The sequence below is a fragment of the Carcharodon carcharias genome, chromosome 12, assembly GCF_017639515.1.
Source record: "Carcharodon carcharias isolate sCarCar2 chromosome 12, sCarCar2.pri, whole genome shotgun sequence".
NCBI lineage: Eukaryota > Metazoa > Chordata > Chondrichthyes > Lamniformes > Lamnidae > Carcharodon > Carcharodon carcharias.
In genome coordinates, this window is record NC_054478.1 from 86,685,219 (window position 1) to 86,703,460 (window position 18,242).

Here is an 18,242-nt window from a genome sequence, read left to right on the forward strand (position 1 = left end):
ACCCTGCTCGGAGGTGTCAGGTCTAGTTCTCAACAAATAGCAGGCTTCTATGACTGTCTCCTTGGTGAACTGCAGACACATGCTCCAGGCTTAGATGGAGGTAGGAAAAGGCCTGGGGGAAGATCACAGGTGATAAGGCCTGAGAATCCTTCTTTTCCTTCCTCCTCCTCGCTCAAAATGCAGCTTATCTTCTTAGTTGTTGCTTCTGCACCACCTCCCTCTCATGTTGCTGCCCAAGGAGACTGCTACTATAGCACCATGGCAGGGAGAAAATAATGTGCTCAGAACCCTTGCAATCACAAGTAATACCTGACCCATGTGCAGCCCCATCACTACAGACTTTACCAACTGTTATCAACTCCTCCAGACACTAAGCTCTTCCAGAAACTCAAACAAAGCCAGTAGCAATTGACCTGTAAGATGTTAATGATCTTTAAATAACATTGGGGCGGGGGGCTATCTCTCATGCTGCTGAACACATGTTCAGCTATGTGTCTTTAAGAAAGGGCATGAATAAAATTAGTGAGGCCCAAAATGGCACATCTGGTGCTAAATCAGTGTTACATGCTGACTAACATCATGATCTGCTTACTCTGCATATTTCTGGCTCACATACGCCCTATTATACTTATCAACTTGGTATTTGGTATGCAACACACCAGATTGTGCAGAAATGCCATGGATCTAATTTTATTAATAAAACCAATATTCGGAGTTCCAAAATTACTGGTGCTACAGAGCCAAATTTTGCAGCCCTGGTATTTATATAGTGCCTTTAATGTGGTAAAACGTCCCAAGGTACTACACAGGAGCACTAGTAAATAAAATTTGGCCTCCAGCTATATGAGCTGGATTGATAGTGTACTAATTATGTATTTTAAATCTTTATAATGAAAGTTCTTCTATCTATAATGAATATAGAATTGTCAAATTTAAGTAATAAATTGCAAGCTGAGAGAAGGGCCTGAGGGTACTTGTTGAAAACTCATTAAAACTGTGCAAGTAGTCAGAGCTGGCTGTAGGGAAAGCAAAGAGGGATTTCTGGCTCTATACCTGGTGCATACAAGACTTTGTCATGTCCACACTTAGATTATTAGGGCTCTATGGTATTTCCACCTAAGAGGGCACAGGAATATAAATTTCACTAAAATAAATGTTAGAACTCAAATTCCCAAATAGCATTTGGTGTAAAACCTGATGTTAGGACATTCAAAGCCATCATTTTGTTACATTTTCTATCTTGAGGGGCAGACAAGTATTGCCAAGAAACCACTTTATTTTTGCTTTTGAATAAAAGATTTTTTTCTACCTCTGTCCTTATTGCTGAATATTGATAGTCCATTCCACTTAGGAATGGAGAATATTGCCAGGTCTGTGCTGACTACAAGTTCCCTTGACAAATGTTAAAGTTATTCATCTGGTCTTTTTCTGAGCATAGACATGTGTTTCCCTACAAAAGAGCAGGAGCACTCCATTCCCTGACAATACACCTGCTCAATAACACTTGAAATAAAAAGAAATATCACACAGTCAGTGCAGCTCCTTCCTCCAATTCCCACAAAATCATTTTTTATGGCCACAGGTAAGAACGTAAGAATAGGAATAAGTCATTCAGCCCCCTGAGCCTGGTTGCCATTCAGTTAGATTATGGCTGATCTGTACCTCAATTCCAGTTACCCACCTTTTACTCCATATCCAATGATACTGTTACCTAACAAAAATGTATCGATCTGAGTTTTGATTCTGCATCCAAAACCTGTTCCAGGAGAGAGAATCCCAGATTTGCACTATCCTATTTGTGATAAATAGTCTAGTTTATACTACTTTTTTCTGGATTACTACAGCAGAGGAAATACTTTCTCTATACCAACTCTTATCAAATTTCGTTATTGTTTTATCTCAATTAGATCATGGAATCACAGAATCTTACAGCACAGTAGGGAGCTGTTCAACCCATCATGCCTGTTCTGGCTCTTTGAAAGAGCTGTACAATTTAGTCCCAACTCCACCTTTCCCTGCATAACCCTAAAAATCAATTATCTTCAAATACATTTCCGATAGCCTTTTGGAATTTCCTCTGGAATCTGATTCCACCAACCTTTCAGCTACTGTATTTCAGGTCATAAGAACTCTTCAACATTCTGAACTCAAGAGAACACAAACTAAGTATATGCAATCTGTCTTCATGTTTCAACCTTTGAAGCCCTGGTATAATTGCATTGAATCCATGTTGTTTCCCCCGCTTCTAGGTCAATACATCTTTCCTGAATTTTTTATCCAAAGCCGACAAGGTTCTGTACAGTAGAAGCATCACTTCTTTAATTTTGTATTTCAACCTTTGTACTGTTGGATCTGGTTCAGGGAAATTAAGTAGAGCAACTGCAGTTTGTTACAGTAAAAAGCATCTAGCTAATAGTGACCACAACATAATTTGGTTTAAAGTAATTATGGAATGAGTCCAAAAACTATTTAAGCTACAAGGGCTCAACTGAGGAGCTAATTGCAGTGATTTAAGAAGGGACATTGCACAGGTAGATTGGAAAAGGCAATCCAGGGCAAAGCAGTGATGGAGCAATGAAGGAAAGAGAGAGTTCAGTTACAAACTAAGCATATTCTTTTCAAGAAAGAAGTAATGCATCCAAAGTTAATGCACTTGAATGGAAGAAAAGTTAAAATGTAAAAAGGCTTTTGACACATGCCAGAAGCAAGATTCAGTTAATCACTAGGAAGATTATGTAAAGTGCAACAGGAAATTGAAAAAGTTAATACAGGAGACAAAGATAGAATAAGGTAGCAGGCAAGACTAATTTGAACCCTAAAGCATTTCACGAATATATAAAGTGTAAGAGGTTAACTAGAGAAACGTTGGGTCTAGTAAGTACATGCTAAAGTGTTAAATGAGTACTTTGCACCTTTTCACAAAGGAAGCAGATGCTGTGAAGGTTACACTAGAAAAGGAGAGTGAAGTTATGGACAGAATAGAAATAGAGAATATGGACTAAAAAGATTAGGCTTCAACTAGAGTACTGTAGACAATTCCAGGCAGAAAGGCTATGGTCAGAATTTTACATTCTGTGGGAGGGCGCATGCCCAACCCGATCGGACGTAAAATTGCACCAGAAGACTTTGAGCGAGCGTCCCAATGTAAACCTGAGCTTGCGTGATATTTCGCTCAGCGGGTGTGGGCAAAAGTCAGAAGCGTGCCCGCTGACAATTAAGAGGGCAATTAAGCCCATTAACAGCGCAACTGTCTCTGATTTTTCATGGTCCGTTCAACCTTACGGTTGGTGGACGACCGAGGTTGCATTTTTCATGAAACCTCATCCAATGGCAGGGTGAGGTTTCTGTTATTAAGTAAAATAAAAATAAAAATTAATGGACAGCATTTTTATCATCTATATATTCAGGTGCCTGATTGTGATTCCATTAGCCTTTTTGATCGCTGATTATTCCTGTGCATCTATGATTTTTTTCTGATTTTCAAAACTTCATTTCATGGTTTTCAGGTCTGCAGCTCCCTGAGGCAGAGAGTTGCTTTCTCTCAGCACTCGCTCACACCCACAGAAAAACATCATTGCCCGCCCTCCTGCCGCCCCTACCCCGGCAGCACTGAGCTTTTCAGCGCGCGTTTCACGCTGGCTGGCCATTAATTGGCCAGCCAGTGTGAAATCACGGTCGGGGGCCGATTGAGGTCGGCGGTCTATTTCCCGATTGTTCCTGGGCCCGCCGATCATGCCCACCCATCAAGCTGAAAATTCGGGCCCATGAGTAGATTTATCAGGATGTTACCAGGGATGAAGGACTTTAGTAATGAAATAAAGTTGGAAAAGTAATGATTGTTTTCCTTGAAACATAGAAGGTTAAGAAGTGACCTAATAAAAGTTTTAAGATAATGAGAGTTTAGAGTGAATAGAAAAAAATTATTCCTTCTGGTGACTGAGTCAATAACCAGAGGTCATGGATTTAAAATAACTGGCAAAGATTTAGAGGGAAGATGAGAAGAATGTTTTTCAGAGTTGTCAGGATCTGGATCACTCCACCTGAAAAAGTGCTAGAAGTTGATTCCATAAAAATGTTTAAAAGGAAGTTGAACAGCTACTTGAGGATAGAAACTTCCAGGGTTATTGGCGGAAAGTGAGGAGGTGGGACTGCCCTTTGAAAGAGTCAGTATGGGCACAACACGCCAAATCACCTCCTTCAAGGCTTGAAGTTTCTATATTTCTATGATTCTAATTCTCTGAAATAAAAGTTAACATTCCATTAGCCTTTTTGATCGCTGATTATTCCTGTGCATCTATGATTTGTGTACATGGAAGCCTACATTTCTTCACTCCCTCACAACTCCTAGTCCCTCATCATTAAAATATGTTCCAATTTGTCTCTTTCAGATTCAAAGTAGATGATTTCTCACTTCCGCACACTGAACTCCATCACAGTGGTCATAGCTTTGAACACTCACTTAGTGCAAAAATAAAAACAAAAAACTGCGGATGCTGGAAATCCAAAACAAAAACAGAATTACCTGGAAAAACTCAGCAGATCTGGCAGCATCGGCGGAGAAGAAAAGAGTTGACGTTTCGAGTCCTCATGACCCTTCAACAGAACCCTTCTGTTGGTGGGTCATGAGGACTCGAAACGTCAACTCTTTTCTTCTCCGCCGATGCTGCCAGACCTGCTGAGTTTTTCCAGGTAATTCTGTTTTTGTTTTGTACTCACTTAGTGCATGTCACTTTATAAAACACTTTACACAACATACTGTGCCTCCTAACTTAGTGTCATCTGCAAACTTGAATATATAACTCGCAATTCCTTCATCCAAGTCATTAATAAATGGTGAAAAGCTGAGGTCCCAGGAAAAATCCTTGAAACATCACTTGAGACGTCAAACAATCAGAGAATGTTTCCTTTATCCCAAATCTCCATCACTTATCTCCCAACCAATTACTAAAACATGTTACATAAAGTTCACAGAATAAAAGTACAAAGTGATTCATAAATGAAGCTCCAACCATTCCCCATTATTCATTTCCAGAAACAGTATGACACATCAAATAGCCTCTAAACATCGTGGCCAGATATACACTTGCATCCACACTTGAAGAACTCAACTAAGCCAAGCAATTATGCATGTTTAAAGGTCTAATGCAAACAAAATATACAATTGCAGGGAACATGGATTTTCCATTGTGTCAAATAGCAGGAAGCTGCACAAAGATCTGAATGGCCTATAAAAGAACATAAATAAAAAGGAGTAGAACATACGGCCACTGATCCATCATTCAAAATGGTCATTGCTGATCACTGGCATTAACTCCACTTTCCCACACACTCCCCATATTCCTTGATTCCCTGAAAGGTCAAAAATCTGTCTTTCTATCTCAGCCATAAATATATTCAAAAATAGAGAATTCTAAAGATTTACAACCCTTGTAAGTGAAGAAATTTCTCCACATTTCAGTCCTAAATGATTGACTCCTTTTTCTGAGACGTGCCCCAGCTAGGGGAAAGAACCTCACAGTGTCTATTCTGTCAACCCCTTCAGAATCTTGTATATTTCAATGAGATTGCCTTTCATAATTCTAAATTCTTGGGAGTATAGGCCCAATTTATTCAGCCTCTTATCACAGGACAACACTCCCATCTAAGGGACCAATCAAGCTGCACTGCCTCCAATGCAGGTGTATCCTTCCTTAAACACAGAGACCAAACCTGCATAGAGTGCTCCAGGTGTGGTTCCACCAAAGCCCCGTACAATTGTGGCAAGACTTCTTTACTGCAAGGGGATTGGAATACAAGAATAAAGGCCAACAAGCCATTTGCCTTCCTAATTGTTTGCTGTACCTGCATGCTAAGTTTCTGTGTTCCCTATACTACATTTACAAATTTCACACCTTTCAAAAAATATTCTGCTTTTCTATTCTTACTACCAAAGTGAATTATCTCACACTTCCCCACATTATACTCCATCTGCCAGCTTGCTGCCCACTCAACCCGTCTACATCTCTTTGCAGCCTCTTATACTTCCACAAAGCTTTGTATTGTTAGCAAACTTAGATACATTGGGCGGGATTTTCAGGTCCTGCCGCTGCGGGAATCGTCGTAGGCGGGACAGAAAACGTGACGGACAAGCAAAAGGTCCATTGACTTCGGTCGGTTGGGGCAGTAAAATCCCACCCATTATTCTTGGTTGACTTGTATAAGTCATGAATATAGATTGTAAATAGCTAAGGCCCCAGCACTGATCCTTGTGTCATTCCACTAGCCATATTCTGTCACCTTGAAAATGCCCCACTTATCCCTACTCTCTGCTTGCCATCTGTTAATCAATTCTCCATCCATGCTAACATATTACCCCCAACTCCATGAACCATTAGCTTGTGTATTAAACTTTTGTGTGTGTCACCTTATTGAATGCCTTTTGGAAATCCAACTATGCTACATCTACTGGTTCTCTTTTATCTGTTACATCCTCAAAAAACTCTAACAAATTTTCCAAACACAATTTTTCTTTTGCAAAACTATGCTGACCTTGTCTGATCATACCATGATTTTATATGTGCATTGTTAAGACTTCCTTAATAACAGATTCCAGCATTTTGCCAACAGCTGAGGTCAGGCTAACTGGCCTGTAGTTCTTTGATTTCTCTCTCCCTCCTTTCTCGAATAGCTGAATTACACTTGTTAACTTCCAATCCACTGAGAACATTCTAGAACCTAGGGAATTTTGAAAAATCGTAACAGCACATCTCTGCCGATACCTCTTTTAGAATACTAGCATATAGGCCATCAGCTCCAGAAGATTTGTCAGCTTTTAGTCCTCTAACTTTCTACAATATTTCTTTCTCCTTCTGAGCCATAAAGTTGTTTATGTTTCCATTGTATAAATATCATGTGAGCACAGTAAGCTCAGTTGTGATACCAACTATGGTGAAATAGCTGGGCCCATATATATAGAATGGCTGAATGGGAACAATGTAAGAATGCTGCATGTAACTTTGGAACCGTACCACAGCAAAAGAAAATTCTTCAGAGGTGGAAGCAGAAAACTGAAATAAAAGAAAAGATGAAACTGAAATATAAATATGGAACGCACCTGTTCCAGTAACACGACACTGAAACTGAGCAGATTTTCCTTCTGCAGTAGAAGTATCCTGTATTGGACTTATGATGGTAGGTGGATAAACAGGTACCTCTACCTCAGGAGAGACAACTTCTGGAACTGTAATTAATAAATAATTCATAAAATGTTTTGCACATCTTAGCTTAACAAAATGGTTATTTGAAAATAATGCAAAGTAAAAGAAAAACCATGGATGCATTAATATATAGCATAAGTTTAACAAAATATTTTAATAGATGACTTATGTTCATTGTATGGTAAAATTGCACAGAACCTCAAGTCAACTGTTATTTACAGAAAGTTCCCAGGGCTACGTTAGACACCTACAGTAGGTGAACAAAAGAACAACCAAAGGTGCAATTTTCATTGCTTTCAAAATGGGCTGGCTATTTGCTATCACTCATACAACATCATAACTAAAGACCAATTTTATCTCACCCATACCAGTACATAACTAAGAACAGACAGTACCTATCACACAATGATTATATATACCAAAGCACTTAACATGCAAATAAATTAATTACATTAGTTGTACCTTCAACATCAAGTGAAGCACCACTAACAGCTACCCCAACTTCATTTCTTGCTTCACAAGTGTAGGTGCCTGCATCTTCAGGGAATGCTTCAATCAGTAACAAAGTGTATTGATTCTCATCATGAAGTAACTTGCGCTTAAATCCTGAGGAAAGTTTTTGGCCATCTTTGAACCAAGATACTTCTAATTTTGGTGTGCCAGTTATTACACCACAGAATCGAGCAGGTTCTCCGGCTTTCACAGCGCATGGTTCCAGCTCCACCATGAAAGAAGGCGGCTCGCAAACTGAAGTAACAACAGAAAAGAAGACTAAACTTTAGCTTTTCATTTCCAAATAGTAATTATTTTTTGTAGTCAACTGTCAGATAGCCATGTATATTCTTCCTAGGAATGATTCCATTTGCTGAGGGACTGAACTGAAGAATTAAAACTGAATATTTAACTTTAGTTAACTACATTCAAGTTTTTCACTTCCTGAACAATTGATTGAAAAAAATTAAGATTTTCTTGGATACTGTTTCTTATTGGGAATAGTGGGCTGAAATTCGACTTTGACAGGGAGTGGGTTTTTAAATCAGGTTGGAGTCCGGATCGGAGGCAGGTAGGCATGCAATTTGGTGCCGTTGACTGCTGCCATGAACTCGACCCAGAGCCATTTTGAACGATGCAGTCTTGGGAACAGATCGGCTGCCTGCTGCTCAATTGAGGCCTATTATTGTTAATCATGGGGCTTATTAATGGATCACGTAATGGATCCCCACATGTAAGACCAATAACAGCCAGTGGGCCACAGCCGTCCCTCCAGAAACATGGCTCAGCAGCTGTGGCTTTTTAAAAAGTAAGAAAAAGCTTACCTTCACTCATCTTCGCAATCTCCATCTTCAGATCGGCAAATGCCACCTCAGCCGGTGGAGCAACCAATCATTGAATGCTGGAGGGCCAACCCCACTGGCCCTCCAGCATTGGGAGCAGGCTCGCCATCCCTAATTGGATGGTGAGCCCACTCCCTGCCCTTCAATTGAATTGAGCATTGAAAATCTCCAAGGGTGTGCAGGGTCAAGAATAGGAACTAGTCCCCATTTCCAGTTTACTTTGACTGAAAGTCAGCCTACAGATCTAAACAGGTGTTAATGGACAGTCAGCTCATTATGCATTACACCGTACCCTATTTTCCATTCTATTCAAGTCAAAAGAAAGCAAACTGAAGCATGAGTAAAATAAAAAGCTGATCCAGTGCCTCTCATTTCCCTTCCACATCTTTCCACCGAAGTTGAATTAAAGAATTGAGAAAATTTAAACCTTTCATCTGGTTTTTCCAATACTACTATAAAGTGGTTCCTGAGGCACCCACTTCTGGCTCCTTAAGAGCAGCAATTCCAATTGTTCCATCATCTGTTATCATTGGCCTTCTCAACACTAAGAACTAATTTCAGAAACATCCTTCCCATCCCACTCGGGGTGAGTGAGGTGAGTAGACAGTCAGGTGATCAATGATCACAGCAGCTTGCTGAGTTACCCATCAGAATATCCATTCATATGTGAAAAGTTCCTTTTTAACAAACAATCTTATTATGGCTGATCACGTTGATATCCTGCCTTTGACAGAAACTTGGATTTCAGACGGTAACACCATGCCCTTTACTAAAGCCTCCTTGCTTGTCTATAAGTTCTACCATCTACCATCCCACACTGCTGAAATGGCATTGCAGCCCATATCTGCCAATTGCACCATGATATCTCAATTATCTCTTCCCCTTTGAACATCTCACTTTGTTCCAAACCTCCTTCCTCTCTTTTAAAGTGCTTGTCCTCTAACACCCACCTAAGTTCTACCTCTAATTTCTTACCAAAATATCCCCCTTCATGGGTAATAAATGCTGGCCTAGCCAGCGATGCCCACATGAAAGATTAAAAATTAACAAATAGCTCACTATCTATTATGGCCTCGCCCATTCTTTAGCTCAAAGCAAGGCTGTCATCAATCACTTCCCTGTATCCCTCACCATCCACATTCTCCTACTCACCTCCTTCTGCATCTGCCCTGGATAAAATTCTTTCCCAAGTTACTTCCAATTGCACTTTTATGCCAACTCCTTTGCTGTTGAGATTGAGACCATTTGCTTAATTTCCTGTCATTTCCCTCCCTTTCTGTTGCCCAGGAAGCCAAGATACATAAGATTCTCCTTCCCTAAATCTGAGCTCCTGTTGCTTTCTATTTCTAACCTATATCTTGCCATGCCCTCTCTGAGCTTATCCCATTCATGAAACTAATCCTGACGTCGTGGCAGCTGATATTATAGATAGATCATTCGCTCAGTTATAATCCCACATCTTTTGAAAATTGCCATCATTATCCTCGCTCTCATATCAAAAATCCTGCTGAATTCCTCTGTCCGTGCAAACTATTGCTTCGCCAATACTCCTTTTCCTTCCAAAGTTCTTGAAAACGTTCTCACCTCCTAAATCTGCACCTATCTTTCTACTAATCCATGTTTGAGTCAACTTTCTGTCTTTTGCTAGAGCAGTATAATGGCTCTAACCAAAGACACTAATGACATTCTTTGTGACCATGATCTATCCCTCCTAGTGCTCCTTGACCCCTCTGCTGCCATTGACATATTGTCCTCTAACACTTCCTGTCTGTTGTCTAGCTCAGTGGATCTGCCCTCATTCGAGTATACTCCTGCCTATCTAATCATTGTTAGCATCTTCAGCAACAACTTCTCTTCCTGCCCCCATACATTGCCTCTGGGTCACAAAAGCATCAATCCGTGACTGCCCCGATTCCTTATTTACATTATCTCTTGGCAACATCATCTGAAGAAAAGGCATCAGCATCTATGTGTTCACTGATGATGCCTAGCTCAAACTTGCAATCACTTCTCTTGAAAGCTGTACTGCATTCCTGCTGCCTGACTGTTTATCCAACATGCAGCCTTGGATGAGCCACAGTTTTTCCAAAATTAACAATACTGAAACCATCACCTTAACCCAATTCAGAACTCCCTATTCTAGTCACTGATTACACTTCCTACGTTAGCCAATAACTTAAGTTGAACCAAACTGTTTACAATCTTGGCATCCTATTCAACCTATTCACTCTATTTGTGCTGAACATGCAATCCTATATCCTACTGTTAGGGGAAAATTAAAAATGCTAAAAGAAAACACTAAGAATTTACTGAAAGCCCTAAAATCTCCAGGTAGACATGAATGCTGAACATATTGACTGCTGAGTGTAAGCAGGTGGACATTGCACACAAAGGAGCTTTGAGTTTTGTGTGATTTACAAAGTTTCAAGAGTTGAGCTAATATCTAGGCACAGACAGAACCATTCAAGTGGTAAAATGGTGTGTTGAAGCCTTGAGAGCTGGACTGGAGATAAAACATAACATAAAGTTAATTTAGGTATACTCATCTCTCAGATTGGGAAGGGGCAGATGGTTTTAGCTTAGATATTGGAAAACATACAATGGACAGAAGGGTCTTTGATGAAACACCATCAGTCTTGAGTTGTGAGAACCAAGGTCTTGCGTACATGTTTTAATTTTGATTGGATAATATAATTATGTATACACCCTTCAGAATAATTGGTTAGCAGAATCGCATGTTTATGCATTCAATAGGATAGTTTTAACATGGCACCAGTGTGTCAGTTACCGAGTGGATATATTCAAATATACTCAAATGTATTGTGATAAGAAAAAGTATATAAGTTACGAAACTTTGTAATTACGGCAGACAGATGGATTAAGAGGCTGCTTTCCCTGCATATGCTTGTACAAGCTTGAATAAACCATCTTGTTCGAGAATCCAATGGACGTCCTGAGTTATTTATCCTGACCTGAGACCTGGTCTGAGCTGTAGTTAAGAGGGCAGCTGCCCCACGCGAAAGCCAGATCAACCCGGGGTCTCGGGAAAGGAGGCTGGATCCCGCCTACACTATCATCACAAAAACTACCTGCTACAATCTTCTTAATGTTGAATGCCTCTGCACTTGCCCCTGCTTTAGCCCATCTGTTGTTGAAACCCTTCTCTATGTCTTTGTCGCCTTCAAACTCAACTGTGCCAATGCTTTCCCATTCTCCACTGTATGTGAACCAACTCATTCAAAACTCTGTTGTCTGTATCCTGTCTAACAACAAGGGCAGCTCACTCCTGTAGTGTTCTACATAGGCTTCTCCCAAGACTCCAGTAAAAAAATCTAATTATCTTATTTAATTTATTAATAACCTATATTGTCTTCCAACACCCCCACCAGCATCCTCGATCCCAAACTTAAGCATTCTCCAGGCTCTGGTCATCCTCCCGTCCATTCACCCCACCATCAATGGCTTAGCCTTCAGCCACCTCGGTCCCAAGTTTTGGAATTTTCTTCCCAAACTCTCCACTTCTTTCTTCTTTTAGACCTTCCTTAAAATCCACCTTTTTAACAAAGCTTTTACTCAATTCTCCTAATATCTCCTGCTTTGGTTCAGCATACATTTTGGCCTGATTACACCCTGTGAAGCACTTGGAATTTTTTTTTCTATTCAAAGGCACTAAATATTAGCAAGTAGCTGTTTTTGCTCTTGTACGTACCATTAACATAAAGAGTCACAGAACTTCGATTCCTGCCAGCAACAAAGGTGTATTCTCCAGAATCAGAAACTTTTGTTTCAGTAATGGTCATGCGATGTACCCGTCTTTGGATTATATATCTATATCTTTCTTCAGACTGAAAGTTGATCTCAATTCCATCCTTGAGCCACTGAGCCTCAACATCGTCTTCATCGACTTGAAATTCAAATACTGCTTTCTTTTTCTCAATGATCTGATTACAGGAAATTTTTTTTTGTTAAGATAATGTAAGTAAAGTGCAAAACTATTGGTTCTTTGTTCTGTTTTCAATTTATATGTTGTTACTTGTAGAAGTTATTGGTTTTAAATAAAAAAAGAATACATTATACCTGAATATCTGTATCAATAGGTTTTGAAATCACAATGTGTCGTGCTTCCACATACAAATTAGCAGTAGACATATTTCCACCTGCTACTGCTGCATACTGGCCAGCATCAGACATTTTTGTAACAGGAATGATGAGACGATGGATAAGTTTGTCATCATGCATCTTAATTCTGGAAAAAAGCAAGGAAATTTAAGTGCAATTGTATATTTAGCTTTGAGAAATATTTAGCACAGAAAATAGATTTATCAAATGTCATGTAGAACAGATACGTACCTGTCAGAAGGCTCAAGTGCCACACCATCTTTCATCCACTGTACTTCAATGTTCAGTTCTGAAACTTCACACTCAAAGGTGGCTTTCTTCTTCTCAGTGATTTTGATATCTTTGATGTGTTTCCTAAATTCAATGTGCCGAGCTATAGAAGGGAGCATGCTGATTATACACTGTACAGCACACATTAAACATGCAATTTTACAGTTAATTATGCTATCTAAACAAAAGCACAAATAAATGGCTTCATTAATTACCTTCCACATATAAAGTTGCTGCAGATGAAGCTGATCCAGCAACAAAACTGTACTCTGCCGCATCACCAAAGTGAATATTTCGGATTGAAAGTATGTGTGTTAATTGCTTGGTCTTTATTTGGGTTCTCTCCGTTGATTTGATTTCTTTACCATTTTTGAGCCATTTATAAGTAATACCTTCGTAATTAACTGTTACTTCAAAGGTAATTGTGTCTTTCTCTTGTGCATTCATATCCTTTAGCATAGATGTTATTAAAATTGCTAGAGAAAGAAAACATTTGTTTAGTTGCAGAAGAATGTTGTCAATGTCCATGTTCTAATCATTATTAACTGTTTGGTGCTTAGTTGTTTATACCTGTAATTATGTAAGACCAACTTAAAGTTATGGGTATACAAAGTCTATATGAATGAGGAAATCTTACGTTTTACTGTCAAAGTAGCCGACACTTTATTATTTCCACAGATGAAGGTATACTCTGCAGAGTCCTCATTGCTTGTGTTCATTATAATCAGCTGGTGGAGTTTGCCTTGCACAACTACTTTGAACTTATCACTCATTTCTATTTCCACACCATTTTTCAACCATGTGGCCGGGACATTGAAATGAGACACTTCACACTGAAAGGTTGCATTTTTTGTCTCCGGAACTTCAATATTCTTCATTGTCTTGGTGATGTGTACAGCTTAATAAATAAATTTTTAAAAATTAGAATGCGGAAAATAGATAATATCTTTTGGATGATGGAATTTTTGATTTTATATTTAAATTGATATTTTGTAATGTATTATCACTAGTAGAATATATAATTATGCACTCACATTCAACATAAAGTTTTGCTTTGCATTCAAGTTGTCCAATAATGGCTGAATACTCGCCAACTTGTGCTGGAGTGACATCCTCCAATACGAGTTTGTGAACTTTCCTTTGCGAAATTAATTTACACTTGTTACTTGTCTTAAGTTCCACATTGTTGAACATCCATTTTACTGGCACATTGTCATGTGACACGCTTAATTCAAAAGTAGCTGTGGCATTTTCCATGGCAGTGATATCCTTTGGTTTCTTAATTACTTTGATAACTAATAAAATAAAACCAAAACATTGTTTTAAGTTCTGCATAATCAAATAAACATTTTAGATGACACAGCAATTGATAATGAGATAAAGAAAGAATATGAATACGTTTTCAGTTTAATAACTTTAGCATTTAAATAAGTGGTGTGCAATTTAATTTATAGTTAACAAATATTAACAAAATAGTTCATGATAAATTAGTATTTTGTTATTGTTTAATGGATTATTTGTACTCCATTTATTTACACAATATTTTATTCAGGCCTTCACATTATGTTAAATGTGTTGAGCTGATACTCAAATTATATCAAGCTTTGTCATTGGTTGTCCTGTATGCATCATGTATGCCAAAAATAATATACTTTTTTAGTTGAACTAGCCAAGATATTAATATTTGCTTGGCAATTCTGCAAGCCTGCACAGTGTTCCTATAAAAAATATTTAAAATACATAACACAAGAATACATCAGTACTTATTAGCTGAGTTAAAATAGTTTCAGACTTTTTTTTTAAGGAATTCCAGCCTATGGTAATTGTGTATTTAATAAACTGTATTGTTAAGCAATAAAAAATACAAATTTCGCAATTTACCCTCCACATGAAGTCTGGCATTGGCTGACACTCTGCCAAGTTTGAAGCTGTACACAGATTCATCTGAAACCACACACTTCTTAATTTTTAGAGTGTGTGTGACTCCATCAACAGTAATCTCATACTTGTCACTCGGTTTGATTTCTTCCCCATTCCTAATCCACTGGGCTCCGGTCACATCAGGGTGTGTAAGCTCCAAGGTAAAGACTGCATCTTGAGTTTCTGTGACTGTCTGATTCTTCAAAGTTTTCTTTGTCTTGACAGCTTTATGACAACAATTTTATGAATATTATTTATTTACAATGCAACCTTAATTTTACATTACTCAGCTCATCAATTACCTGAAGAAAGGGAAAAGTACTACTTCTCAGTAGCACTGAACTGTTTTGCAAGGTCAAGTGTTATTGTGCAATTGATTCATCTTCTAATCTGCCTGGCTACTTCCTCATGCTGTGGCACAGATTTTTATTCAGGTGCTTTACAACAATATTGTCACACACAGGCACATTGCACAAAACCCATGGAGCAAGAATGCCATTTCTTATTACACACCAAATGATGACAAATTTCTAATTTTTCACCTTGGTGTAGAGTAATGGGACTAATTATTTATATTGCTGCTATAATATACTCCTTAAAAAAGATGTTCTTAAGTCTAAAATCATCCAATGAATTTAAATTTTCAATAGTAAGATGTTTCTAATCAATTCCAGAGAAAGGCATCTTATATAATATAATGGGGACTATTAAACTACCTTCTAAGTTTCCAATAATCGCTATTAAAAAACAGCAACATTTTAATTTTCTGGAACAATATCACACCTAATCTTTGGGGACCAGTAAAATGGTCAGTTTTCCCAGTAACATAGAAGTAAAAAGACAAAGGTCTTTCAAATGAAAGTAATAAACTAGCTACTCTACTTTTCCCTAGTTCATTCTGTTATAGCATTATTTTGAGAGTAATTTTCATTAAAATCATGTTTTTCAAACTAAAATTATGCACTGGGAATAAAGGACATCCAATTTATTTAATTGTAATAGTTTATAACACATTTTCAATGATTAGTTTTCCTTAATCACAGAACTAGCTAGATATTCGACTGTTCATCTACTTTGTATGTGTAATATAAAAATATTAGGATACTCTCTTTTATTAACACGTATTAAATTCTAGCATCATTCTTTTGTCAAGCTGTATGATTAATTTTGAAGTGTGTTCTAAGGCAGATAGAAACAAACTCCCCTTATTAGCATCATGTCAATCCTCAACATGTCACTGCTTTGAAACAGACTGTGCATTACTTGACACAAATTAAATAATTATCTTTTCACATTTAAATAGAATCCAGTTCTAACATTTCTAAGTATTTATGTTCTAATAATGGAGGTAAAGTATTTTTCCATTAACAGCTAAATAATACGGCAATTATATTTTATCATTTCTATTTATATGAATTTATTAATTCTCAAATGAAGCATGACTAGTCACAATCTTGTTCTTCAGCTATGTGTCTAAACATAAATGTATTTTGTTTTTTATTTGTGATACTGACCTTCAACCTTCAGTTTGGCAGATGTCTTGGAGTTTGCAACTTGGTATGAGTATTCAGCTGCATCTTCTGATTTAGTGATATCAATTACAAGGCGCCTAGTAACTCCATCTACTTCACTTCGGATAATATTACTGAAGCTTATTGGTTTGCCATCCTTTGACCATATTCCCTCAGAGTCTGCATTAGCAACTACACATTCAAAGATAGTTGGTTGTGATTCAGCTACCGTCTGGTCCTTAAGAGGTCTGCTGATAGCACCACCTATGGATGTATAAAAATACTGGAATGAAGCAAACCAAAGAAAACCAAACGCCATCACATAACAATTAGCTATATCTGTACACACACACATTGATGTTACAGGCCCAAAATAAAGGCTCCTCAGCAAAAATGGCACGCAGTCCTGATTCCGGAAATCCTGCCCCTGAACCTAGCACCCACCATTTTCACCATTGGGCTGGGGGGTGGGGGGGGGGGGGGGCCGGTGCACAGAGTGTAGTTACACATCCGAGGTTCACAGGGGGCAGTTGCACATGTAAAGTGCAGTTGCCTTCAAACAGATGCTATTTTCATAACTGGGACGTGGGCTTTAGACATTTGAGAAAAAACTGCCAGAGTTATCTGGAGAGTTAGGGTACCCTTTTGGAGGGGTTCAGGTGCCCTTTGGGAGAGGTCAGGTTCCCTTTTGGCATTGTTAGGAGTAGATATGAATGCATGTTAAAAGTGGATAAGCTCAGTGGAAAGGTCAAGTTGTCACTTAAATCCCCAAGCCTTTTATATATTTGTTTAAAAGGCAGCCTGCTGTGGCTGCTTGCTATTTCACTAGCTGTCTGTTTACATAAGCCTGAAGGTTGTCATTAAAGGATTAGTGCTGCATGATTGGTTCCACAAGGAGCATTATCACAGGGGCAGCCTGTAAGTTCATAGTTTGATTAAGAGCTCCAAGCAGTTATTAAGTCTTTGTAATGTGGTGCTATGAATACAAATGCTTGTTTTCGTTAGCGGTTAAGTACTTGAAGCAAATGTTTATTTTCATAAAGGATTAAGCATTTGAAGGAATGCAGATGTATTGAATGGATTTTTATTAATGAGAATTTTGATTTAAAATAGTGAAGTCTGCAATAGATATAGAACTTTATTTTATTTCATCTCACCATGGCTCCCGAGATCTGCCCATGGTGGTTACTGGGATATTTGGCATGGAGAGTGTAAAGGCAAAGGGTCATTGATTGGCATGAGTTGGCACTAAGTTAGCATAGAGGCTATAGAGAGCCATGGGGCTGGGTAGAGGAGCATAGCTTGGCATGACATGGGGAATGTGTGGGGAGGTAAGCGGTGTGTGGGGTGAGGTCTCGAGGGCTGTTTTTTGCTTTCTTGTTTTTATTGTGACTGCATCTTGTTGTTATAAATTTAACAAATGGGGTCTCTGATCCTGATTAAATCTCCTGTTGAATAGTTGATGATCTTAAAAGGAAAGTGACATTCTGAATGAATGCAAACATGGTATATTATCCCTCTTCATTTTTCTCCATTCATTATGAATGATGACAGTTCTTTCTCAAGTGCCTTTCAATAGTCAGCTAGCTCTATGAGACCACCCTTGCGTGTTTCCATTTCTTCCTATCTGAATCCAACCAACAAATATCCAGTAGTAGCTTGTACTCCCTTCTCCACAAAATTTCTTTGGGATCTCCCAAGTAGCCATCATTGATTTTTTCCTCCTTCTTAAATAAGGACTGCTTCTCAGAAACATCTACTTGCCTCTACTCCTCCAGTATTTCTCTCAACCCCTAATTTGTCTCCGTGTTGTCAAAGTGCTTGTCTAAATTCGAGTCTTAGATGAGCTATTACTTCCTGCAGCTTAATATTGAGTAAAACAAAGCCACAAC

At 38.4% G+C, this 18,242-nt stretch overlaps 1 protein-coding gene across 1 annotated transcript in view; it reads right to left on the reverse strand.

Moving 5' to 3' along the window:
• Positions 1-18,242, reverse strand: part of ttn.1 (titin, tandem duplicate 1) — a 685,821-nt gene that overhangs the window by 318,377 nt on the left and 349,202 nt on the right. The window contains exons 56-65 of the mRNA XM_041201521.1: positions 16,354-16,614; positions 14,801-15,064; positions 13,954-14,214; positions 13,557-13,817; positions 13,135-13,395; positions 12,881-13,022; positions 12,608-12,776; positions 12,240-12,471; positions 7,659-7,943; positions 7,094-7,219 (exon numbers count right to left, since the gene is read on the reverse strand). Coding sequence (XP_041057455.1) covers positions 7,094-7,219; positions 7,659-7,943; positions 12,240-12,471; positions 12,608-12,776; positions 12,881-13,022; positions 13,135-13,395; positions 13,557-13,817; positions 13,954-14,214; positions 14,801-15,064; positions 16,354-16,614 — 2,262 coding nt within the window. The remainder of the gene's footprint in view (positions 1-7,093; positions 7,220-7,658; positions 7,944-12,239; positions 12,472-12,607; positions 12,777-12,880; positions 13,023-13,134; positions 13,396-13,556; positions 13,818-13,953; positions 14,215-14,800; positions 15,065-16,353; positions 16,615-18,242) is intronic.